Below are 24,050 nucleotides of genomic sequence, written 5' to 3' on the forward strand. Positions count from 1 at the left end.
TAAGCCTGGGTAGTTTGTGACAGCAGACAGCAATTCAGGACGACCCAGCTTGAGTCCCATCTGCCTTCCCACAACTTTTTTGCCTCATCCTGCACTTTCCTAGCCCATCCATCCAGCAGCAGCAGCCCTCACCATATACCACAGTGAGTTATTGAGGACACCGTGCTGTACCTCTGTGGCTGGATGCTGTCAGCCCAGGGCCCTGGATCCGCTCACCAGAGGGTCACAGGAACATGCAGCCTGAAAAACAGGGCAGGGCAGGATTATGGCAGCACCAGTTTAGATTAGTTTAAATTACACAAGTGGAGATACAAACCACACCCACTCCATCCTCACTTACAGGGAGTGACATGGAAAGTTCAGCAAACTGTCCAGGAAGAGCAGAGAGGAGCACTTAACTGTCTCTAAGAAAATCACTTGTGCTGGTTTTAAGTCTGTAAGTCTCCAATTTGGACAAAAAGAAGTGGGGAAGACGGAGACAGCGTGAGGGGGAAAGTGAGTATGCAAGAGCGTCTAAGTGTGCAAGAGAACTGAAAACAAGGTTTTAGAGTAGATCAGGCTTTAGTTGACATATTTACTTATAAGATGTTGTCATATTTTACATCAGAAACCAAGTACTTATTAACGAGACTTGACAGTAAAAATTCACAATTATAATGTCAAAATCTTAAAACTTCAATACTTATTCAATCTGAAAGCTTAAAAGCTCTTAATCTGTGAAGAATCAATTTCAATAGGACTTTAAAACATGCAGTTTCTACAGCTCTTGTATGTGACTAACTGATAAGCTAAGTTTAGAATCATGGTGTTTAGACTTCACAATGCATGAAACAGTCTGTTTATTCTTCACACGTCAATTTAATTTTCAAAGCCATTCATAAATGGTAAACTAAAGCAGCACATTTAAGGCAGCTTATATAGCAGACTGGTGTTTCTCTTGTGCTGTGCTCTGCTCCATTAACCCAATCAGAGTGGTGCTGCAACATTCCCTTTTTCATGCAAGATTCCTAAAGTATGGATCACTTTCTTCCGATCTTCATCAGCTGCCCCTATCACAGAAGTCTAGTACTAGGCGTCATGACATGCAGCCGGAAAACATCATATATACTTATAAATCTGCATACTAGCAGGGAAAAATGGAACAACTGTTTAAAGTAGTAGAATCAGGAAAAAGGAAAATGGATCTTTTCCCATTAAAAACCACATACAACTTTGCTGAGAGGGAAAAAATTTATTGGTTCTTTAGATTTCCAATGACTGGTTTTATTAGGATCAGCAAATTCATTCAAATATTACATACAAAGGATACCTTTTCTTCATTTGCAATGTTAAAACTAGCTTAACATTCAGTGGAAATGTAGAGAATAAAAGCAAAAAAAGGTCTTTAAATTATTAGTGGAAATACAAGATTTTTTTTTCCCTATTTCAGCAAAACACTTGCAAATAACTGGGTTCTGTGTTCAGGACCCATCTTGCATGATGAGGACTTCTGCATACTCTCCGAAGGCACTTGAAGGAGGGACTGATTATCAGCTGGATAATACATTCGTTTTTAGTAAGTGCGATACTAGTATAAATTCAAACAGCCAGAAAGCATTAAGATGCAAAAACTTAGCTAGGCATGCTAACTGAAGGGCTGCAAAGCTGGAGTACAACAAATCCTTCATGTCGCTGCCACCATTACTCATCATCTCCACCACAGAGGAGCAGGAGTGCTTTCCTGTAGTCCCCAGACGTATCCTTCTGTTAATATAACAAACCAGTCACCGTGAGTCACAACCACAGAAATGCAAGGAAAAGCAGCTGCCAATGAAGACTAACGGATTACGCATTTGTCCCACCCACAGGAAATCCACTTGGATTACTCCTGGCTCAGGAATGATGCAAAAAAATTCTCCGCCTCTTCTGTTGGAGCTATATTTACACAGACAGACTTTCAGAGACGATAAAAGCTCCTGAAAGCTTCACTAGAACTGAGCTACCTATTGCACATTAAAAAGCATTCAACTGCAAACGAGAAAGTCCAAGAAAAGGAGAAGCCAGAAGCAGCACCAAAAGCAGAGAACTTTATGTTGTAACAGACAGATCATCAAGTAAGGAGTAATAACAAAAAAAGGTAAGAAAGCAGCATTTAAAATAAAATATACCCCAAAAAAATTACAAGGAAAAAAGGCATTTTGGTCTAACTTTGCAGCAAGTACACGACAATCCTGCAACCGCTGGCTCTGGATTTCCTGCTAGCTCTTTCCCTTCCTGTTCCTTCCCACCCACTCAAAGGAGATTATGATTCAGATAATGATTCCAGTGAAATTTCTTCCACCTTAAACAGTGCTAGAGGTTCCACACAGCACAATCAGAGATTTCAGCTCTGACTCCATGGTAATACAGACTCCCAACCCCACTGCTATTTCTCTGGAGCCAGCACCCTCTCTAAAGCATTGAAAATCAGAAGGAACCCAGACAAGAAAAAGGAAATGAAGCAGCAACTAAAAATGGAAAAAAATGAGTAAGTGTAATTTCAGAAAACCACATCTGCTCTCCTAGCAAACACTGGAAAGAAACCTTCAGCTTTTCTTAGGAAACGTCTCCCACTTAAATGACACTACTTGGTACTTCATAAAACTGCAGATCAGCCACTGCTGCTCTCAGAGAACACTGTGATGTCCAGCCCTACACACACCCACCTCCCTCCCTTCCACAAAAACAAACGATGGAAACAATTGGGTCTTAAATACCCCTAATTTCCCTGACAACAAAACAGAAATTTTACCTGAATCATTTGATGCAACGATTTAGCAAAATTCTTTCTGAACTCTTGTCTAATATCCAACAGATCGATTTCACTTCTCGAAACCATGACTCTGATCAGGGTGTCATCATCAGTGCCAGCCCCCTACAAAGAGAAGTTTAAATATTACACTATGAGTTTGTCATGGACGGTTACTGTCATAGAACAACAAAAAAAACAAGCAAGTGGTGTCTCAAAACACTTGTGCTTTACATTTCTACTCTGCAACAGAGTATTTGGGACAGTATCACAAGGCATTCACGCTGCAATGCGAAGAACAGAGGACCAACCGTGTGAGGTGCTCTAAGCCCCAGGAGTTTGGCAAAGTGCCACACAGCCCTCTAATTTTGTGTTTCATCTTCACAGACCCCAACTGCCAATGCCCAGATAAATTTAAAATAATCCAGTCCCAAGATTACACAGTAGTATATCTGATTGCTACAATCAGAATCACATGCATATCACCATCTCAGTGAAGCCTCAGACTGCAGAAGTGCAGTCAGTTCTGGAAGGGGGCACATAAATCCTAACTAATGACTAAAACCAAGCATGTAACATTGTAGAGCAAGACACAGGCAGAGCAACCCATTCCACAAGTTAGCTGTGTGTTTATTATGAAGACAAACTTCATATCCCCTTTCCAACCACAGAACTCTTTTATTCATCTCCACTGCTTTAAATATTTTAAGTTTTTGCACTAGCAAGCGGTGTCAGACTGACACACCGACCCCTCCTGCTCAGACAAGTCAGACTCCACACAAGCCGAAGCAATACACATTTTCACATGCTGACCTGCTAATGCACCTCAAGGAAGGACTTGGCAGAGCCCCCACGATCATCTTCAGCCTAATGTCCAGGGTCACTCAATCCTTCGACTGGCTGTAATATTCTTGGGTTACATCTAAAAATGCCCTAAAGCTGCTCAAAAGTTATGCCGTGAGTCCAGTTGTTTCTGAGTAGGATTTGACATTAAAATCTGCTAAAAGCCAGGCTCTGCCCCACCCTATCATGAAAGCAGACACATTGTAGAACTTTATCATGTCAAACTGCTAAACAACAAGAAAAAACTCTTCTGCCAAAGTTATAAATAATGGTTTTTTTCTTACAAAGAGAGGTTAATGATTTTATTTAAAAAAATTGGATCTCACCAACAGACTTGAGTCACGCTCTTCACAACAGAAATCAGAAAGTTTCTTAAATCCACAGAAAAAAAGTTTTCTACAGCATGCTTTAAAAAATAAAAATAAATAAGAAAAAAGTGGTCCTCCTCACATAGTTCAGCATGCTGGTAGCATGTTTTGGATTTTCCATCTGAACCGTTTTTTAAACAGATGCTTATTAAAGCAGTAAAGCAGCTTTTAAAAATTAAGCTACCGTTTCATCTCTTTTCATCAATTCTCATGCTGACACCTCATCAGCACAACCACCTGGTGACAAACACACTTCAGTGCTTTTTCAGGGGAAGGGAGGAATATATTCAGGGAAGGTGATAATTTGCTTGAAAACAAAAGACTACCTACCTCATCTTTCCTAGGGTTTTAATTACTATTAGTCACTGTGATTTAAAAATACGGATTTCCTGCTTATCTCTTCCTATTCAAGGGAAGGAAAGGACAACAGAAACACAGCTGTTCTGCTGATGGGGTTCCCCTCCAGAGTCTTTCATAGCTGTTTAGATCTCTTTCCTTTTTCTCTTAAAAGTTACTTTTCCTTCTCAAAATGGGATGAATCAGCCATTAAATTTGTGTTTCAAAGCTAACTGCACCTTCAGCCTGTAAATACTCTTTTCTAAAACAAAGAGCACTAAATCTACACAATCTGCAGTTCAGATTTTGGTCATCTTTACTCCCTAAACATATCCATCACCTTAAGGCACTGTAGTCCTTATCTAGCTGAAGGCATGCAATGGATCTAGCCAGACGTTTTCCGTTGTAAGATGATCAAGTCCAAAAACAGCTGATGAGACTTATGTTTCCAGTCAAATACTTATGGTCTGATAAACTTACGATCAGCCCAAAGAAAGGCACATGAATTGTTTGCAGCCTGTTCCAGATCTGCATACCCCAAACCTTTTGCAGATGCTTAGTGATACAGTATCCTGTTGGCATTTGCAGTGAAAGAAGAAATGAAAAACAAGTGAAAGGGTGAGGAACAGTAGCCAGGGGAGAAGGAAAGTGACATGTGGAAAACATATACATACTTTCATGGAATAATATAGAGTCTCAGCAAAATAGGCAGGCACACTTCGGATGCACTTCACTGAAAAAAAGGCAAAGAATTACTGATTGCTATTCAACATGAGATAATCTTTCACTGGCAAGACAAGGTGCGTGCTTCTGCATCATTCTCTCCAATGCTGACAACTGAGCACACAGCCAGCTAGACTGTTCCTCTGCTACAACTCTCTGGGTTCTAGGAGTTAAAATGCTGTAACAGAAGAGACCTGACTAGCCAAGTTCTACTCCCAGTCACAAGTCTACTGTAGCATTGTCCAAAAATGAGATGCCAGGAATACAAAGGCAGAGCTTTGTCTCACTTTCTGGTGGCGGTGCACATCATGAACAGAATGCAGTCCCCACCACCACTCCCCGCCCCACTCCTTCCCACCATCCCACCCTTTCCCCCATCTGTTAAAAAAGAGTAGAGGCTTATTCTCTAAACACAAAAATTGGGTCTATTAAGATCCTGCTAAGAAGGAACCATGTTTTCATGCCACTTCTGTAACGGGTAGAATTCGAGGGATTAAAAGAGAGAAGGCCAGTTTGAGATTTATTAATTCTGTAATTACCAACTGCCAGAAGCAGCTTCTCCAAATCACCAGAGGTTTCACGGTCAATGGTCTCTTCAATTTGAAAGCCGGAAATAGTCATATATTTGTCAAATACTGGAAAACAGAAAGTGTGCTTAGTGTCACATGTATAGTCAGATTTTTTCCCCAGTATCTTTCTCAGTACAGGTTAATGACATCTGTATCTGATCATCCACTGTTCAAATGCTGTTGTCCACTCATTCTCCCCTCTGACCTATTTTAAATGTCTATTTCCTACTGGATTGTTATTATACAACACGTTCCTACACCTGGGGAGGAGTAACCCCATGCACTAGAACATGCTGGGGCCACACAGCTGGAAAGCAGCTTTGCAGAAAAGGACCTGGAGGTCCTGAGGGACCAAGGACCAAGCTGAGCATGAGCCAGCAATGGGCCCTTGCTGCAAAGGCGGCTAATGGTATCCTGGAGTGCATTGGGAAGAATATTGCCAGAAGGTTGCCAGCAGGTGATCCTTCCCCTCTGAGGGAAGATAGGAAGCTGTACGAAGTGATAAGCATTTTGTCGCAGAGCATAGCTATCATTAAGCTAAGATCTTGTCTGTGCTGAGCTACCCCACTCACTTAACTTCATGCAAGCTGTCCTACTGGCAGTCTGTGTTCATAAGTATCGGTAAGACAACTTTTCGTTGAAACATTACATTTCTATCATGCTAAGTACATGTTGGATGAACATAAACAAACTTTAGGATTGCTTTAATGCCAGTAACACTAAAAATAAATAAATATTTAAAATCACAAATCAAATTAGCTTTGAAAATCCAACTAATCCAAAAGGTAAAGGAAAAACAAAGAGACTAGAGAACCAAAGCAAAATTTAGTGGTCCTTAATCCCAATGCCCTAAGCAGCTTAATAAAACAGACTTTTGAATTGATGAGGAACAGGAAAAATATTATTGTCTCTTTATTAACAGCTAATAGAATATGCACCTATAAAGGGGTTGATCTTTTCAGGGCTGATCTCCATCAGATTGTGGTGACTCATAACAGGCTCTCAGAATCACTTTATTGCCATGACCTCTTCCAAAAGGAAAAAAAATAAATACGCATCCAGAAAGAAGTACTCCAGCTGTTCCTCAGATCTACTGCACCACTCCAAGCAGCAGATCACTTCTTGCTGTGGAAGAAGTGAATTATAGGAAACAAAAATAAAGTAGAGGGAAGAAGTGAATAAATGTTACCGGACTTGACAAATGCAGTACCAGAAATGGTTCTTTTACCATTTCTACCACCACCTGGGTAACACCAGGACTTCAGGCAGAAGTTTTCAGTCATACACGGACCATATTACCTACCCCTCCTTAGGTGGGAAACACTTCGGGTTCCCAAGATGGTAATGAACTTCTCTTCATCTGTTCCCCATTTCAGCTCCCCAGCTCTAAACAAGACCTGTTGTAAATTGAAGAGATTAAAACAACAGCATTTGTGATATGGTTGCACATCCTGTTAAAAAGTTCCATTCAACTTACTCTAAGGAAAATTATTAACAAGCTATAGCTGGAGGAAAAAAAAAAGATGTAAAATTGCCAAATACTAAACTGACTTTAGAAAGAAATAAATGATAAAGCCTGAAATTGACTGCAAAAGCATTTATATAAATAATACTGCTTAAGGCACTAACTGACTGGGTACGTAGTCCCTTTCATAAGCCTCAAGTTTTCTGAAACTCATAATCCAAGAAATAAAATCCATTCCTAATACTGCCTTTTTTTTCCCCTTCCCCTATTTTAAATCAAACTGGCAAAACTTTATTACATTATGACTCATCTCAATGGAAGAACCCTGCTAACTCGGCCCAGGAGGAAGTTTTCCAAAAAAGAGGGGCAAAAGGATTTTAAAGCCCTCAGAAACATGATTTGTCAGATGCTAAATTCTTAACCAATGTAAAACTAGACCATTAACAGATTTTAATCATTTTAGAGTACAGTGATTGCTCCTCAGGTTAGTCTGAAGGCTACTAGCAAACTTCAGGAAAGTGAAATGCTTCCAAAAACTCGCGTAAACAACAGAGGAAAAAAAATGATGAAACTCAGAATCCTTTCTCCAAATTGCGTGCTGAACATCACACAATGTAAGGAGAAAGGTTTTAGATATTAGAGCATACAGCTTCTTTTCTCCCTCCTCAGTGAATAGAAGGCAGGCAAACAAGTTACCACCTGTACTAAGACAATCAAATATTTCCTAGAAAAACCCATTCAACCAAATCTCCTGCATAGCCATGCTGTTGGCCAGCTGTTTGTCCGTACTGTAAAACTTGATTGCAAAGCTACCAATTTTCTATTTATGTTTGTCCCACAATCCTATATAAAGTGCATTTGTGACTGCTGATATATTAATGACACAGAGCACAAAAGGGGGGAAAAAAGGCCATTAAAGCATTGCAAGGATATTTAGTTTAAAATATATGCTAAGCTCTTCAAATGAATACCAGCACTCTCCATCCATGTCCCACCACAGCATTTAGAGACTCCAGGAATGCATTTCTTTGGAGATACCTGAAGCTGTGAATGGCATTTTATGTAAGCTCTAACAGTTACTAACAACTAGGCTGCATTTTCCCACCTTATATTCCCATGGACTAAAGGCACTGTTACAAACGTTCAGTTTTAGAAATAACGTCTTTAAACTAAAGCATGATCATCTAGCCTGATCTTAGAGTTTCTTAATGGCAAGCAACAGATCTCCATACATTCTCCCACCATCATGTATAAATAAAAGAAGTTCTTCCCCTAAATTGAATCACCAATGTGGTGTAGTAACTGTCTTAAGCAGTGTTCTGAATAACAGTTCAAGCAAGTGTTAAATCAGGGCAGTGTCTTACAAGCAGGGACGTGTCCGTTCACTTACGAAGAAACTGGAAACAAGCGTTAAGCCAGGTGCTATTCATATTGATCTCATTGTCAGGAACAAAGTTGATAATAATAAAAATAGCTAAACTGCATTAAACTTTCACTGGCCTTGCTACTACGTAATACCTAAAATGTACTTCAACTGTATAACTTAAAAAAGTGATATTCACAAAACATCTTGCAAGAAGTTACACTTCCCCCTTTAAGTTTTCTCAGAAAAATCTTACAAGTTCCCTACACATCCATACCACCTCAAATGCCTTTTCCCCAACCACTTTGAATTAACTTGTATGTTTAGTGATCAAAGACAATAAATAAATAAATAAATAATCACTACTGAGTAAAAAGGTTGCCACCATACCCTTCCCAAAACATCGCAGTAATCAAGGCAAACATCTGGAAGCGAAAAAGTCTTGCATTTTTACAGTCAGCTGCCTCAATTCAGATCACCTGCACCTGGCAATAATCATTAGAAAATGCTCTGAATCTATTCCAGCTATGTTAACAGTATCTTTGCATAAAACAGCTACGAGAAATGTGACAAAACACTTCTCTGTATGGGTCCCAGCTCAAGCCAAACGTACGTAACAAACCAGAGAGACCATTTAGAAAACTACTTTTCTACATTTAGGTATGGTGTCTCCTTAATCTCCAGGCTCCAGTTTTCACAGTATGAGTTTTAATAGAAGGAGAATGATGCTTTCTGAATTTACATAACAAAGGATTGGCAAAATACATCTTATTGGCACAGGTCTCTCTCTTTCTCCGTCTTGCCCTGCTATCACGAGAATGTTTTATTGATCTGGTATCCTGTTTTTCCTCGTCACCTTGAACAATTCATACATTTTCTTTCATCTTGACTGACAATTTACGAGAGAAAATCTCTAACCCAGAGCTATCTGAAACAACTGAGAAGAAACATCCATTAGTTCTGTAATTGAATCTCTGAAATATTGACCACAACTACAACAACAAAGCCTACAGAATCCTGCAAAAGACTTCACGGATACAAGTTTATTGCTGGTACTTCTCTTCCTGGGTACAACATAGGTTTAGTGATCAGTGACAAAGTCATGGAAAATACTCACAAATGGCAATGGGTGGGTCCCTAGAAACTCCACAGAGGACAATTCTTGGACTGTCAATTTGTTACAGTAGCACAAAGTATTTGGAATATTTTCTTTTTAATATTTCACCCTCTCTGGATGTATCCCTTACTGAATAGCATTAATATTTCTCTGTGACATGTATATGATACAAGATACATTTACATTAGGATTGAATTTAGAGAGAAGCCCAAATCAGGTGTTAAACAATAAACTAGTAACACACTGCTGAGTTTTTCAGCAGTCAAGGCCTCAGCATCACACAGCCTCAACAATTACAACCTTCTCTTCTTATAACCTAGTCACTGTTCTGTTCAGGCACCTCAACAAGTAATAAATAAAACAAGACGTGGTTTACACTGAAACACAGAAATGCCAGAAGTCTTGATCACAACATTTCACCTTTTGTCACTTCTTTTGTTCAAAACATATAAAAGTGTAGCAAAACGTATTAGAAAAAATAAACGCACACAAAATCATAAAAGTTCTCTCTCACATGTGAACTATATTTATGCATGTTCTTTTTGAGGTAACTTGTAGAAATACCATCTCCCCACACACAAAAAAAAATCATTCACCCACCTGAGCATCCTGCTCAACAAGACCCTCATCAACTCTGCCATCAGGATCTCTATTTGCCTAAAAACAAGTATAAAAAATTGTTAAGCTGACAGGTGAATAAAATAAACCCTACCTAATATATTGAGATTGTAAAATTTGCTGTGAGAAGTCAATCCCTAATGCACCTTATCCAAAAACAGCCCCACTTTTCATTTCTGCTTGGATGTGTCTTTAGGAAATAAACGTTCTGTTTTATTACCTTCAAAAACCTATGCAGCAGGCATTCTGCTATACCCAGAAGTATCATAGAAGCTTTTCAAGCCAGAGCTGTGGAAATGGCTCATTACAGAGCTCAAGATCATAAGTTCAGGGAGAGTTATTCAGTTTCTGAACCAATCTTGCCTATCACCAAGTCTATCTAGAAACCCTAGTCAGTAAGCAGAAAGTAACAAGAGTACATCAGACATCAAAAAGAAGAGAAAATCATACACACACGTAGGCATACAAAGAGATACTGACCTGCAGAAGGACCACCAGCATTCTCTGAAAATAGCCTGATGTTTCTCCTGTGATCTTATCCTCCAAGTTAGCCTCATATTCTGCAAAAGAACAACACCCATTCACCACCTTACAGACTTCCTCACTATTTTGATGAGAAAACAGGGAAAAGCAGAAAGTGGATTTGACTCACAGCTTGTGGAATCGTTTGTCAGAAACAGTTTTAACAATTGGACATATTCTGCCTTCCCTTACAACCTAATATTATTCTAAAAGAGATGGAAAGGTACCATCTCACACCCAGTTTCAGGCACAGATTACTTAAAATATTTTGAAATACAGAATGACATACACTGGTTCAGCTCTTTAAGGAACTAAAGAGCATATAGATCTGGAGTTATACAGAAATATGGCAGTCTCACAACTGTCTAACAGAAAGCAGCTTATAAAAGTCTCGATCCAAAAAATTTTGTCCTTGGGAACTCTAAGTTTTGTCTTGAACTTTATTAATATATGAGAATTTCTTGTGTGGGAGGAATCTGCATAGATACAAAAGTGTTGAATTAAATATTGCCTTAAAAAAGTAACCCATGCATTCACAGGGTGAGAGCATGTACTCCTATGGACAATCAAAAAAACACAATACATTTGAACAAAGTGAAAAGCAAAAAAATAAAATAAAAAAATCCTGTTTCTTTATGGGATGCCAGTTTTTAAAAACCCTCTTTTATTCAAAAGAAAGAAAAAAATGGGTGGAATAAAGAAATACATTTGAATGAATTCTAACTATGAAGCACAAAAAGACCAAACACTGCATATCCCAGTCATAGCCCCAAAATAAAAAGGATTTTAGCTTGCAATCCATACCCTAATTTCTTGCAATACAAAGTTTCCAACTCAGCAGAACAAAATCTCACTTGTTAGATACATGCCTCAGTTCACAGATAGGTCTTTTTTTAAATGTGTTAAAATCATCTTGAAAAAACTGAAAGGAGAACTCAGAACTTAATTTTATACTGAACTTTACCTTGCAGATAAACCTGTTTAATATTCCGCACTTCAGCAGGTGTTCTGGAGGCAAGAATTTCAGTCAACACTTTCTCATTGGTTCCTGCTCCCTACAAGGGTGCAAGAAGAAATCAGCTGACTGAGTAACAGAAGGAAAATAAGTATTCCCTTTGACAACCAAAGGCAAGCATCACCTCATACATCTGGATCAAAGAAAGAAAAAATATTTTCTGGTAATATCTAGTCTATCCTGGGAGGCTTTGAAAGATAAATTTCTTTCCATTCTGGCATGATTGTTTTCAAAATCAACCCAACACTTAAAAGAAGCTCACTGCTGCAGGACTCAGATGAGCCTCTCCACAGTCACGTACACCCAGATATACCTCCGTTCTTCACTGTTACAGTCGATGATGTGACAGTAACTGAATGAATAGTTTCCATCTCGGCTCTAGTTCACACACTGCCCTTCACTGATTAGCACACAGATGGACAGTCACCCAGCATCCCTTCCATTGTAAGCAAACACATTTTACAATAGAATTGCTAACCCAGGCCCCCAAATAGTTGCTGCACTCTAATTATACATAGCCAAAACAGGCACTCTTTGCTTTCACAAGGATAAAATTTACAAAAGCCAAGGCAATATCTTCTTGCCACATATGTGAGTCTACTTTGCCTATAAGAATAAGCCATTGCTGGTTACACTCCAAAGGGAGCCCTCACTCTGTGTATTTTTTATTATTTTTTGCTGTGGTGTGTTATTTCCAACCTAGACAATTCTGTGATTTACAGTTCTTCCTATAGAGAAAACTTCTTATAGGGAAAAAAATCAATATACTGTGTACAAAGATATTCAAAATATAAATCTAACAAGATACATGTAAACATTTTCAAAATAGATTGTTTTAAGAATATGCCTACTCAACAAGTAAGGCAAGCACTATTACATTAGTCCTCTAAGGAGCCTTGTAGCAGCAGCAGTAGGTAACTCAATCTTCAGCACAGACAATGCCCTTAGCTGAGTTGTCATCCTGCAGTGAAGTTCCTGCTGCCACATCTTCTTTAGTGCTCTTATCCACTTTAGCTGAATTGCAGCTAGTGTCAACATTTCGTCCTGTGCAGAGACATTCACTGAGATCCTATGATCCTGTGTTTAATACCATTTGTTGTAACTAACAAGAACAAAAACGCTCTTGTTCCATTATCTCTGTTTTCCTCCTGTACCAACTGTTCTGTCATTTCCCTGTCAGTCTTTGACCCTTAAGTCAACACAAGAAGCTTGGGAATACTTTCATTCCTTTCAGTCAGCAAGGTTTTTATCAGTTTATTTGTCAGGTGCCATGTTCCCTTCCCCCAGTGCACATAAAGACATTACAAAAATTTCCAGGATTACAGTTTCTGTTGTCTGAGACACTATTTGCTGGGTCATGGGTTCATAATCACTAGCTTGCACAGCTGACTACATATTAACCAGCTGCTCATCAAGGATTTGGGGAGTGCTAGCATCACCCAACCAAGCACTAGCTGACACCAGTCAACTTCAATGTCATCTACTTTAATCAACAGGTTTCTGCAGACAACACAGGGACATCCAATTCCTGAATTTCCACAGCCTGGGGATATCAAACAGGTGCGATCAAGGGGGACAAAATAGGAACACATGAAAAAACACACTAAGATATCTGAACATACAGACTGCAAATTGTTTTTTTTTTACCTAGCCTTCCCAGAAAGGTAATAAATGCACTCACCAAAGAGAGAAATGTTAAAAAAAAAAGTACCACTGACAGGATTTGTTAACTCTTGTCTCTGTATTACTGGAGGGAGCTTTTAGAACACATTCAACACAGATAACATCCCCTAATAATTTTGGTGCTCGATGGGAGTTTACACAGGCATGCTAGCCCACCAATTTTGGAGTTGGACTGTTTTCATCAGGTGCTAAAAGCTCTCACGCTTAAATAACAGTCAACAAGAGACAACCAAAAACCACCACATTAATGAAATGCTATAAACTAATTTGCAGACCATGCAGACAGCTGTACAGCTACAAATCCTAGGTTGCTCACAGCAGAAAAACTAGCGTCCACTGGACTTCAGCAGCAAAAAATAATTTAAAAACACCACTGATCTGCTTGTTAAACCTAAATCAGAACAAGTCTTATGCTATGCAAATTTTAATTGAAACAATTGCATTAGTGATATTAGCAGGTGTTAGTATAACATTACTAATTAAAAGCCAACTTTATCATCATTTCCCTTACTAACTGAATGTTCATTCCTATACACAACAGAAGAGCAACAAACACTGTATATGATATACTCAATCTATTCTTTCATTCTCCTTACCTTGATTGCATGCTTCAGTGCATGAGCATCAAAAATATACGTTGGTCTCATCAAAGATACCATCAGTGTTTCAAACTTGCCAGTGAGTTCTGATTTCAGGTCATCTACAAGATCCTAATGCGGAACAAACAGTACTGTAATGAATTCTGTAAAGAAAATTCTCTTCCTGCTATCACTTTACGTGGCAGACTTCGAGCCAAAGTATTTGATAACTCCTTCCATACTGAGGATGAGGTCAGTATCAGTACTAGAAGCATACTAATAGGAAGCTATATAAGCTTTTGCACAAAAACCTATGGTGTATTTTAATAATGTGCAGAAAAAAAGCCACTTCTTCATGATAATCTAAATGGAATATTCCAACCTAGCCTGACTTAAGGATTTCCCATATTTAAAAAGGGAAAAAAAGGAAAACCCAGGGAACTACAGACCAGTCAATCTCACCTCTGTGCCTGGGGAGATCACGGAGCAGATCCTCCTGGAAACTACGCTATGGCACATAGAAAATAAGGAGGTGACTGGAGACAGCCAGCATGGCTTCACTAAGGGCAGATGGTGCCCGACAAAGCTGGTGGCCTTCTACAATGGGGTTACAGCACTAGCGGACAGAGGAACAGCTACTGACATCATCTACCTGGACTTGTGCAAAGCATTTGACACTGTCCCCCATGATGCCCTTGTCTCCAAATTGGAGAGATGTGGATTTGACAGATGGACCACTCAATGGGGTTGGATCGTTGCACTCAAGGAGTTGTGGTCAGCGGCTCAGTGTCCAGGCGGATCAGTGATGAGTGGTGCTCCTCAGGGGGGTAGTATTGGGACCGGCGCAGTTTAATACTTTTGTCAGTGACATGGACAGTGGGATTGAGTGCACCCTCAGCAAGTTTGCCGATGACACCAAGCTGTGTCATGTGGTTGACACACACGAGGACGGGGATGCCATCCAGAGGGACCTGGGCAGGCCTGAGAGGTGCGCCTGTGTGAACCTCATGAGGTTCAACAACACCAAGGGCAACGTCCTGTACCTGGGCCAGGGCAATTCCAAACACAAATACAGGCTGGGCAGAGAATGGATTGAGAGCAGCCACGAGGAAAAGGACATGGGGGCACTGATTGAACGAGAAGCTTGACACGAGCCAGCAACGTGCACTTGCAGCCCTGAAAGCCAACCACGTCCTGGGCTGCATCAAAAGCAGCAGGAAAAGGGAGGTGATTCTCCCCCTCTGCTCTGCTCTCGTGAGACCTGGACCCAGAATCCTGCACCCAGTTCTGGGGCCCCCAGCACAAGAAGGATGTTGATTGTGGGAGAGAGTCCAGAGGAGGGCCACAAGGATGATCAGAGGGCTGGAGCACTTCTCCTCTGAAAACGGGCTGTGGGAGTTGGCATTGTTCAGCTTGGATGATCAGCTGTGGATGCCCCACCCCTGGAGGTATTTAAGGCCAGCCTGGATGGGGCTTTGAGCAGCCTGGTCTAGTGGAAGGTGTCCCTGCCCATGGCAGGGGGGTTGGAATTAGATGACCTTTAAGGTCCCTTCCAACCCAAACTGTTCTATCATTCTATAGGGAGATGGGGGAGACAGTAACTGAACTATATTTTCTTCCAAGGAATCTTTTACAGAGAGCACGATGAATCCACCTCATGGTTTTAACTAATCATCATAGGCCAAATTCAGCTCATTTCTAGAGTTTTTTGTTCGTTTGTTTTTTCTCACCCTGCCAAATAGTGTTTTAAAGGCAGATGCAATTTCTTGACGCTGAGCATTATTTCTGCTGGTAAGGATCTTCAGAATAGTGTCCTCATCAGTCCCTGAGGTTAGAAAGAAAGAACAACAACAGTTACAAGCACATTCTAAAAAAAACAATAACAAAAACCAGCAGTAACACAAACTAAAAAGACAAAGAAAGACACTTTGAAAATAAAAATCTACTGATAAACAGCAAAATCCTTTAAATAACAAATGTCCACACATCAAGCTGAGCCACCAGGTCTGGTGTTCTGCTGTAGCAAGAACATGACAGGAGAATACGCATTGTTCTCCATCAGTGCCCTGTTCCAGGACACTGCCCCCAGCACCCTAGCCATCAGGTATAAAACAGTTAGTCACAATCTTTATTCTATAAACAGGCCTGCTTTCAGGCTCCCCAAGAGATATACTTCAGAATAAATGCTCTGTCAACTCCCAGAAAACCACAGTCCAGTAACCCACAAAAAAAACACCCCAGAGTAGGGAAGTGTGGAGCTATTATTGGTTTTACATGCAGTAGTTTACAAATTTATCCTCACAACATAGCACCTTGCTAGCTCTATTGAATTTGTCCATAGACCTGAGGTTTACTGTATTCTGTTTTTCCTTCCCCTCTGCTTCTTCCCACAGGCAGCTTCAAAGAAAGTATCAAATTAGAATTTATTCTCGCAGAAAAATTTTGGGGTAGAAAGCTACAGCATGAGCTTACAGGTCACTTGTTAGGCTACATTCCTTCTGTGTGCTCGTATTCTTTGGTCACAATAACTGCCCCGTGTTTAGCCACTTCCAGACAGAGAGAGCTGTCACCCCTTTTCCAAGCACAGAGCTTCTGCTATTCTGTGATAATTCCCCACAGTTGTTCCCTTAAAATTCATAGTCTATCTTACTGCACAATAAAACCGCATGTGCGGAGAAGCCTGTGGAGCATCAAATTTTAAATGCGCGATGTCCAAATCATCATTTTTAACTTGTGCTAATCTAAAAATCAACACCCTTGAGAGACACACAGTCAGAACTAGGACATGCCCAGACTCCTGTAGTCCCGGGGCTGTCATTCCATAGCATGTGGACACATGCCCTATCCTCATCTGCTAACATAAAGAATGAGTTCAGAAAGGGTGTTTTCAAAGCAGGAGTGAGAGCTCTTTCTTCTTCATAAAATATATTGTTCTTACCCATTCCCTTCATGGCCTTACGAAGGGCTTCTGCATCAGCTCTGGCATCAAAAGGAGAGAATGCTGTCACGGTGCCTCTTGTGGACTAGAGGGAAGAAAAAAAAAAGGTGGGAAAAGAGGAAAAAAAAAACATGAAATAGAACATGAAATAGAAGATAACAGCATCTTACAGTTCTCCATACATGAGCTCAGGCTAGATTTGAATCCAAGATCCAAAAACCATTAACATTTTTTATGCAATTGTCTGTCTAAATAGCAGTTTGTGGGTATTTAAACACAGCTCTACTAGAAAGGTTCGGCAGTAGACCAGCTAAGTTCAGGTTTATTTACATAAAGGTAGTTTGCAGGATTGGTTCTCACAACACTGGAGCATGAATGCAGGAAAATGACTAAGAAATTATCATTTCCTGGAATCATTTGGGAAATTAACTGCACAAATCACGTAGGCCAGATAAGCCATACAAGGACCCAAGACACATTGGGAAATAAGAACTTCCTTCCCTCAAGGAAAGCCTGATGGAGGTTTCAACCAGTATCACACTGATTTTTTCCATCACCCTGCAAACGAGACCTACTGAACTCCTCAATGACCTTCAATTTTTCCATCACGTTTCTTTCGGCGTAAGCACCTTTTTACTCAGCTACACTGCTCATAGTAGTTCACAGCCAAAAAGAAATAACAGTTCAAATGAAAGATAAAAGATGAGCCCATCCAAACACAAACAGAATTCCACTAGGTTTCCATGGAAAATGATTCCTCAGGGACTTTCTGCTTGAGTCAAACACAAAAAGATATTCATCACCCTCACAGAACAGTCTTGCCTTTATTTAAACATGACAGTTCAAGAACCTACTGTGCTATACACATATAGGTAATTTATAAACTACAAAGGCCAAGAAACAGCCAAAAGGGGAAACAGCTGGGTTTTGGGAATAGGGAGGCTTTCCAACAGCTGAAGAAGGAAAATTTAATGTAGGTATTGGCATACTATAGTAACAATCAGTGCAGGCAGGGCATTTTTCCACTCTCAAGGAAGAACACAAAAGGAAATGCCAAGACTTCCACTGAGACTGACACCAGACTATTTCACAGGCAGCAGAGCCATCTGGCCTCTGTGACACAGCCTTTCCCTCGAGTTAACAATTTCAGCCTCACAGTGCTGTGGTTTCAAGCCAATTTACTCATCTAGGGTAGGGTCAGCCAGAAAAGCACGGAGAGAAAAGAACTGGTGAGCACGTACCAGAAACTGCCCGGAAGCACTGCTGCCTCTCAGGCCACGGGTGTGTTATTGCCAACAGGGAATCCCTATCCCTCCCGCTGCTGCAGTAGCGATGGGTTAGGCTTACCCCCACTGTACATCAGAAATCCAGAACACAAAGTACCACGGTGTTTAAGAGCAACAACAAACTTCCTTCTGGTAGATGTTTTCCGATAGCCAGCCTATTTTAAAAACATGTCAATTCCCCTGGAGCAGCCTGTTCTTCCCATTACAAGTAATCTTTTAGGCTGCACTTCAAATTTAGCTACAGTAATATGTACTTAGAGTCTTTTTCCTAGCTTATTCCAAAAGCTATAATGAAGAAACCTCAAGGATCTGGGTATCAAATTTATAAAACGGAATTTAATCTGGTAGAACAGATAAAGTCTGAAAAGCCTCTATTTTCCTCCTCCTCCGTTATTACTGTACCAGCCAGAACGGGGTTATTTAGAAGGGTATTTCCTACTGCTTTCATATCATTGAGTATTATACAACTACCGCAATCCTCCTTTGAAAATCACCCTCTGGTCAATAGGTCTTGGATAAAACAATCACTTAAAGTTTTCTTTTGCTTATTTTGTTATAAGCAAGGGGCATTTCCTGAAGTGATTCCTAAGTCGCGTGACAACGGCCCAACATCGCTGTGTGGCTGTTTTAGAGCAAGTATGCGCAAACATTGTGCATAAACAGATTAAAAGTCACTCTGAATCATCCTTCTTATTTTTATTAAGAAACTTTCTGCTCTCTTTCGAAGCACATAGTGGAAATCCTTACCATATACTAAGTTTGATGAACAGTTCCTGAAATACTTCTGGTGCAGCTGTAACCTAAAAACAGTTTTCTTGATGTACCTTTTACATTCCAGGCATTCCCTTCCAACACACATTTACTGGAGGTTGGCTAAACCATCCCCCTCAGGCAGTACTTGAGAGGCACTTAGCTTGCAAATCAGAAATAGTGCTGCAACTTGCGAATCAGAAATAGTGCTGCAACTCTGCCATCGGCAGGGACTGCTCGTACAAGACTATGTTGGATACAGTTTTGCAGGCGCAAAAAAGAGTCCAACCTGCAGTCCAAAAGCACCTTCAGAAGCCACCTATGGACAGACGTGAAACTGACACTAGTAAATATTAACTTAGTAAATATCCCTTAGTAAATATCAACACTCCACATTGGGGATAGTAAAACAAAGAGAAGGACAACAGGCCTCAACAGAAAGAATATTGCAGGACTGTAACACCCCAAACCTACCCACACTTTTCACTTTCTACATACTCCAATATACTGCCTGCTGTTAAGCAGTCACGGGTAGCACAAGGACAATTTGAGATGATAGACTAGAAATAAACAGGCAGCTACCAACAGGACCAATGAAGACACTAGTTAGCATGAAAAGAAAAGTAAAATACATATATATATATATTCATATAACATATATATAAACATATAACTCTCAATGCAAGAGAAGATCTAGCTTTAGAGCTCATGCCCCTCCAACAAAGAAATTCATGCTATTGATTTTTTTATATTTATTCTGCTCTAACAACAGCTTGCAGAAGAACAGGAAGATGCAATCTCACCAGGCAAATAGTTTCTAACCAGCACCTCAGCTATTTTAATTTCTCCCAACAGACAACTTTGCTTCACAATTTGATGTCATGTGGCCACATACCCTGGCAACAGCCAAGGAAACGTGCAAAATCAACAACAGCCACTTAACAAGGTTCCTTTTAATTTCTCCCCACCAAGCACACACAAGATTTCCTAGCCACAAGACGTTTAGCCACTGTTCAATACAAAGCATTCATTATCAGCAAACAAAAGAGCATACTTGAACTGATTCAGACTTATTTCCAGTTGCCCTTGCTCTGTACGCTCTCACAGCAAGTTCATACCAGCCAGATATCCCATACGTGACAAGCTACCCCCTTTCATGATGCTGCACAGCAGCAACAGAAGTAGGGTCTCATCAATTTACCACTGGAAAGGCCAGTGTCTAGTGCAGAGCAGGTGATATGTGACATGATTTTTACCTAAATCAGCCACCTGTTTACAAGATGGCACAGGAAAACTGTGGAGTGCTGAGAATGGAAATGGAGAATGTTTTCCAGCACACAGGTTGGCAAACAGAATAGGCACGCTATTTCCAGAACACTGAAAGAACCCAGAAGGTCACGAGTTAAGAGTAAATTAAAGACTAACTTGAGATTTTTATTTTTTTTTTTAAATGAGCATTCCCATCTCGCAGATAAAACACAACACAGTGTCCACCGGCAAAGCGAAAGCCTTTGTGGTCACTGAAGACCACACAGAGCCCTGTTCAAACTATGTATTAAAGCCAATGCCATATAAGAATTAGATTATACATCCCTACCAAAATTTCAACAGCATACAGGACAACAACAGGACATAAGTGATGTTGTGAGTGGATGCATAGAGCCATGGAGCTAGTATGAATATCTAACTACTTTAAAGAGACTTCTATAAAAACCCTCCATAAGTTTAGCAATGCTTCAGATTGCCCACTTAAAGGGAAGGAGTAAGCTCTGGTCAGCAGACCATATTCACATCTGCCCTACTATATTTGCACTTCTGACAAAAAGACGGAATTGCACAACAGCTGTGCTGAACTATGAGTCAATACACCATAGAGATACCAAAGATAACGAGGACAGAAAGAAAGGGGAAAAAAAAAAAGCAGAAGCAGAAAAGAGAGAGTGAGAAGATAAGATCAAGCAATGGCAACTTGGGAACCAACGCAGTGACATTTGCAAAAACTGTCAGAGAACCTGTCCTCGCAAATAACCCCAACAAAGCCAAAGAACTGCTCAGGACACAACTCTAAAAAGGCATTTGTACTTCAGAATGTGAGAAATAATCCTCTAAAGCAATACTGGAGTTAGCAATACTACTCCTGTGCTTCCAGTCACACGCGCACTTTGGCAGACCAGGAGCTGCGGATACTGCACACAGCAGCCACACCTCCACCTTCCTGCCAGTTTATAAATAGACACACAATACGGTCCCAACTTCATTGCAGGGAAACATTTGGGAGTAGCAGCCCAAAACAGGCCAGTCCTCAACATACAGATTATAATTCTTGGTGCTTTCTTTCACGGTTTCCGAATTAGCAAGCACAGAGCAGCACTTCCAGACGATCGTTCAGCAAGCAGGAAGAGTTCTTCATACACATCTATGTATTAACAAAGATCACTACGTACACAGATGTGTGAGAAAAGACGCCTTGTTAGGACTGCAGCATTTCTCCAAAGAAAGCAGATAAACACAGGCACGGAGGGACCAGTCTGTACAGCACATTATGGCATGCTGCAGTTTTCCCTCAAAATGAATGAACCTTTTCTTCTGGACACGTAGCACTTGCCATCCTTTTCCTGAGCAAAACCAGCAACAGAGACTCCAAAGATAACTTACCTTCTTCAAAGGTTTTATTCTTCAGAGATATATCTAGACTACAAAAAGACTTGACAGCACAGTGTACTAAAGTCTAGTGAACATTGAACCTTCAATTGCACGTATAAATAACTACTGTCAATTGATACTCTGCATTTCATAATTAATTGATGTGTATTTTCACGTCTTACCATAACTTCATGGTGCAATAAAATTAGGAACAGATACCTGCCATGAGGAGCAGAGCTTATTCTTCAATTGTTTTTTTTTTTAATTTTATTAATTACAAGCTGCAAAGCTTTAACACTGTTTCAGTCTCTCTTTTTTGGCTGCATAATCGCACAGGTAAAGAACGCTACTTAAATCAGTGGGAAGCAGCCATCTGAACGTGGAAACTGGAGGGCTGGACCTACCTGGTACAAGACTACATAGTTCCAGTGACTTCAGCCCAGTACAACTCACCCCAGTCAGTAGCTCAAGCGTCACCTCAGGCAGCAGAAAGTTCCGCTGCACAAGGACAAGAAGAGCTGGTTTACACTAACAAAGAATGAAATATTCCTTTTAAAAAGATTGAGAGCTAGTGTGTCTGTGGAACAGACTACAGGTGAACTGCAAATTTGCATGTTTTTACTAAAAGGAAGTTAGCCCCAAACACATATGCAACATTACATGGACAGTAATAAAAGGTTGTTCAGGTAAATCTCTGGTCTGATGCCCTGCACAGACTTAGGTAGGGGTCCTTATTTTCCTAAGATGCATCCTAAACAAACCACGCTTGATGCTTGAATAAAAAAACTGAATCCCCTCTTTACACCTAAAAAAAAAAAAAATTTAGCAGAATACTGTTAAAAATAACTTTTTTGAAAACTAATTTCTTTCTCTTAAAAATAAATCCAGACAGAATAAGAACAGATTAGCTCAGTCAGAAGGGACCTTTGAGGATCACCTAGTTCACCTGCCACCGAATTACTAGTACATAATTGCACAATCACCCAGACTTTTGCTAAGGCAGTCCTGCAATTTGATGGCTTCCCCTTTCCACAGCCGTACAAAGCCCATAAATAAGCAATCCAACCCTTGTACTGCTCGGAGCATATGGTAGATGTATTTGACACAACGCTAAAACAAACAAGTTTGCCTCGTACTGCCAGCCTCCATCCAGGTTCAAACATAACACCGACACAAGGAAAAAGGCTCAGGCGATGTCCTGGTCTCGTAGCTGCAAAACTTTCAGAAAAATTAAGCGGGATAGAGCAAAGCAAGAGGAGGAGGGCCCGACGAGGAGGAGCACCGCTGGGTTTTTCTCCTCCCTCGCCCAGCGGAGAGCGCCAACGCCCAGGCGCAATATAAACACGCGGCACCGAAAACTTGGCCAAATGAGTGGAAACTAACCGAAAAAAATAATAAAGTAGTGCCTGACGTGTTCCTCACATGATGGAGCCGCTTTCCCCGTCCTCCTCCTCTCCACGTCCCCCGCCAGGCTGATTTAAGGCAGAGCGGCAAGAAATTAGCGGGGGAAAGGAAAAGGGATGGAGCCCAGAACCGAGCGGGGCGGCGGCCATCCCTCCCCTCACGGCGGCCGGCACCCACCTTCGCCATTTCGCAGCTCGCCGGGTCGGGACCGAGTCCGAGTCAGCAGAAAGCGAATGAGGACGGTCCGTGCCCGCTCACCACCACAGCCGGAGCCTCCAGGAGCAGGCAGTGAGGCGAGTGGAGGCGGGAGGCAACCCCGCTCCGCCCGGGGGCCGGGCCGGCACCGCCCGGGGCGGGCCGAGGCTGTGGGGCCCGGTGGGGTTCGGGGCTCGCCCCGCCAGCGAACGGGGTGCCAGGGCTTCAAAGTAGGCGTTTTAGTCCAGTTAGCTTCCGAGTAAAGTGGGTTGACAGAGTAAGCCCAGCCTTGTAACGGGGTTATAGCGCCAGAGCACGATGATGGGTTTTACCTCTCCAGTTTTCACTGTTACAGAGGGACCGCCTCAGGGGACGGGGAGCAGAGGACATAGGGCCGGGAGGGGACACACGGGGGAAGCCGTCTGCACGGCGGCTCGATAAGCGTTTTCGTCTGGTGCTGAAAGCTTGCAGCTTACCCAGTCTAATGCAATCCAGCTGTGTGCTAGATGAAAGGAGGAAAAGAGACTACAACACAAATGGAATTCAGCGTTTCTGCCAAAATAAGGCACAACCTCATTACGTGAGGTTTTTAACATGCAGTGGTCACTTTTGTCTTAAAGTGAGTGGTGTTTTTTTTGCTCTGAAAATACCGACAGAATTGCAGATCATGATGTAAACTTCAGTCTTTTGCCCATCGTTTCTTGTTGTCCCAGAAGAGTGCATACAGCTCAGGAAAAACAGGAGATCCACCCAGCTGGCTTTATTTGCAGGACCAAGAGCCAAATGATTTGATAAAATGGCCTGATGTTCTTACTAAAATCTCATTTGCTTCTAATCCATTGGAAGTGGCAATCTAGATTAGATGAC

At 41.1% G+C, this 24,050-nt stretch overlaps 1 protein-coding gene across 3 annotated transcripts; it reads right to left on the minus strand.

The window, feature by feature from the left end:
• Positions 1-1,211: 1,211 nt before the first annotated feature.
• ANXA5 (annexin A5) lies at positions 1,212-23,324 on the minus strand. Of its 3 annotated transcripts, none has more exons than XM_013191357.3 (12): positions 23,166-23,324; positions 16,906-16,990; positions 15,698-15,792; positions 13,986-14,099; positions 11,656-11,746; positions 10,650-10,729; positions 10,152-10,208; positions 6,910-7,003; positions 5,577-5,672; positions 4,989-5,047; positions 2,771-2,893; positions 1,212-1,743 (listed from the first exon to the last, which is right to left on the minus strand). In XM_013191357.3, exons 1-12 carry the CDS (start codon positions 23,172-23,174, stop codon positions 1,681-1,683), a joined length of 966 nt encoding a protein of 321 aa, XP_013046811.1. In that variant the 5' UTR covers positions 23,175-23,324; the 3' UTR covers positions 1,212-1,680. The 3 variants fall into 3 exon arrangements, with proteins under 3 accessions (XP_013046811.1, XP_013046810.1, XP_047934082.1); XM_013191356.3 differs by lacking the exon at positions 23,166-23,324 and adding an exon at positions 22,721-22,961; XM_048078125.1 differs by lacking the exons at positions 1,212-1,743; positions 2,771-2,893; positions 23,166-23,324 and adding exons at positions 3,865-4,886; positions 22,721-22,961.
• Positions 23,325-24,050: the final 726 nt, after the last annotated feature.

The sequence above is a fragment of the Anser cygnoides genome, chromosome 4 (assembly GCF_040182565.1).
Source record: "Anser cygnoides isolate HZ-2024a breed goose chromosome 4, Taihu_goose_T2T_genome, whole genome shotgun sequence".
NCBI classification, from domain to species: Eukaryota; Metazoa; Chordata; class Aves; order Anseriformes; family Anatidae; genus Anser; species Anser cygnoides.

What these genes read in the sequence shown, in the direction of transcription:
- ANXA5 (XM_013191356.3), bottom strand. Translation starts at nt 22,747, where the DNA reads ATGTTTGAACCTGGATGGAGGCTGGCA. An exon ending in CACTGAAGCATGCAATCAAG is followed by an intron (nt 11,747 to 13,985) that starts GTAAGGAGAATG and finishes GCACCCTTGTAG; the next exon opens with GGAGCAGGAACCAATGAGAA. An exon ending in CTCTATATTATTCCATGAAA is followed by an intron (nt 2,894 to 4,988) that starts GTATGTATATGT and finishes TTCTCTTTGTAG; the next exon opens with GGGGCTGGCACTGATGATGA.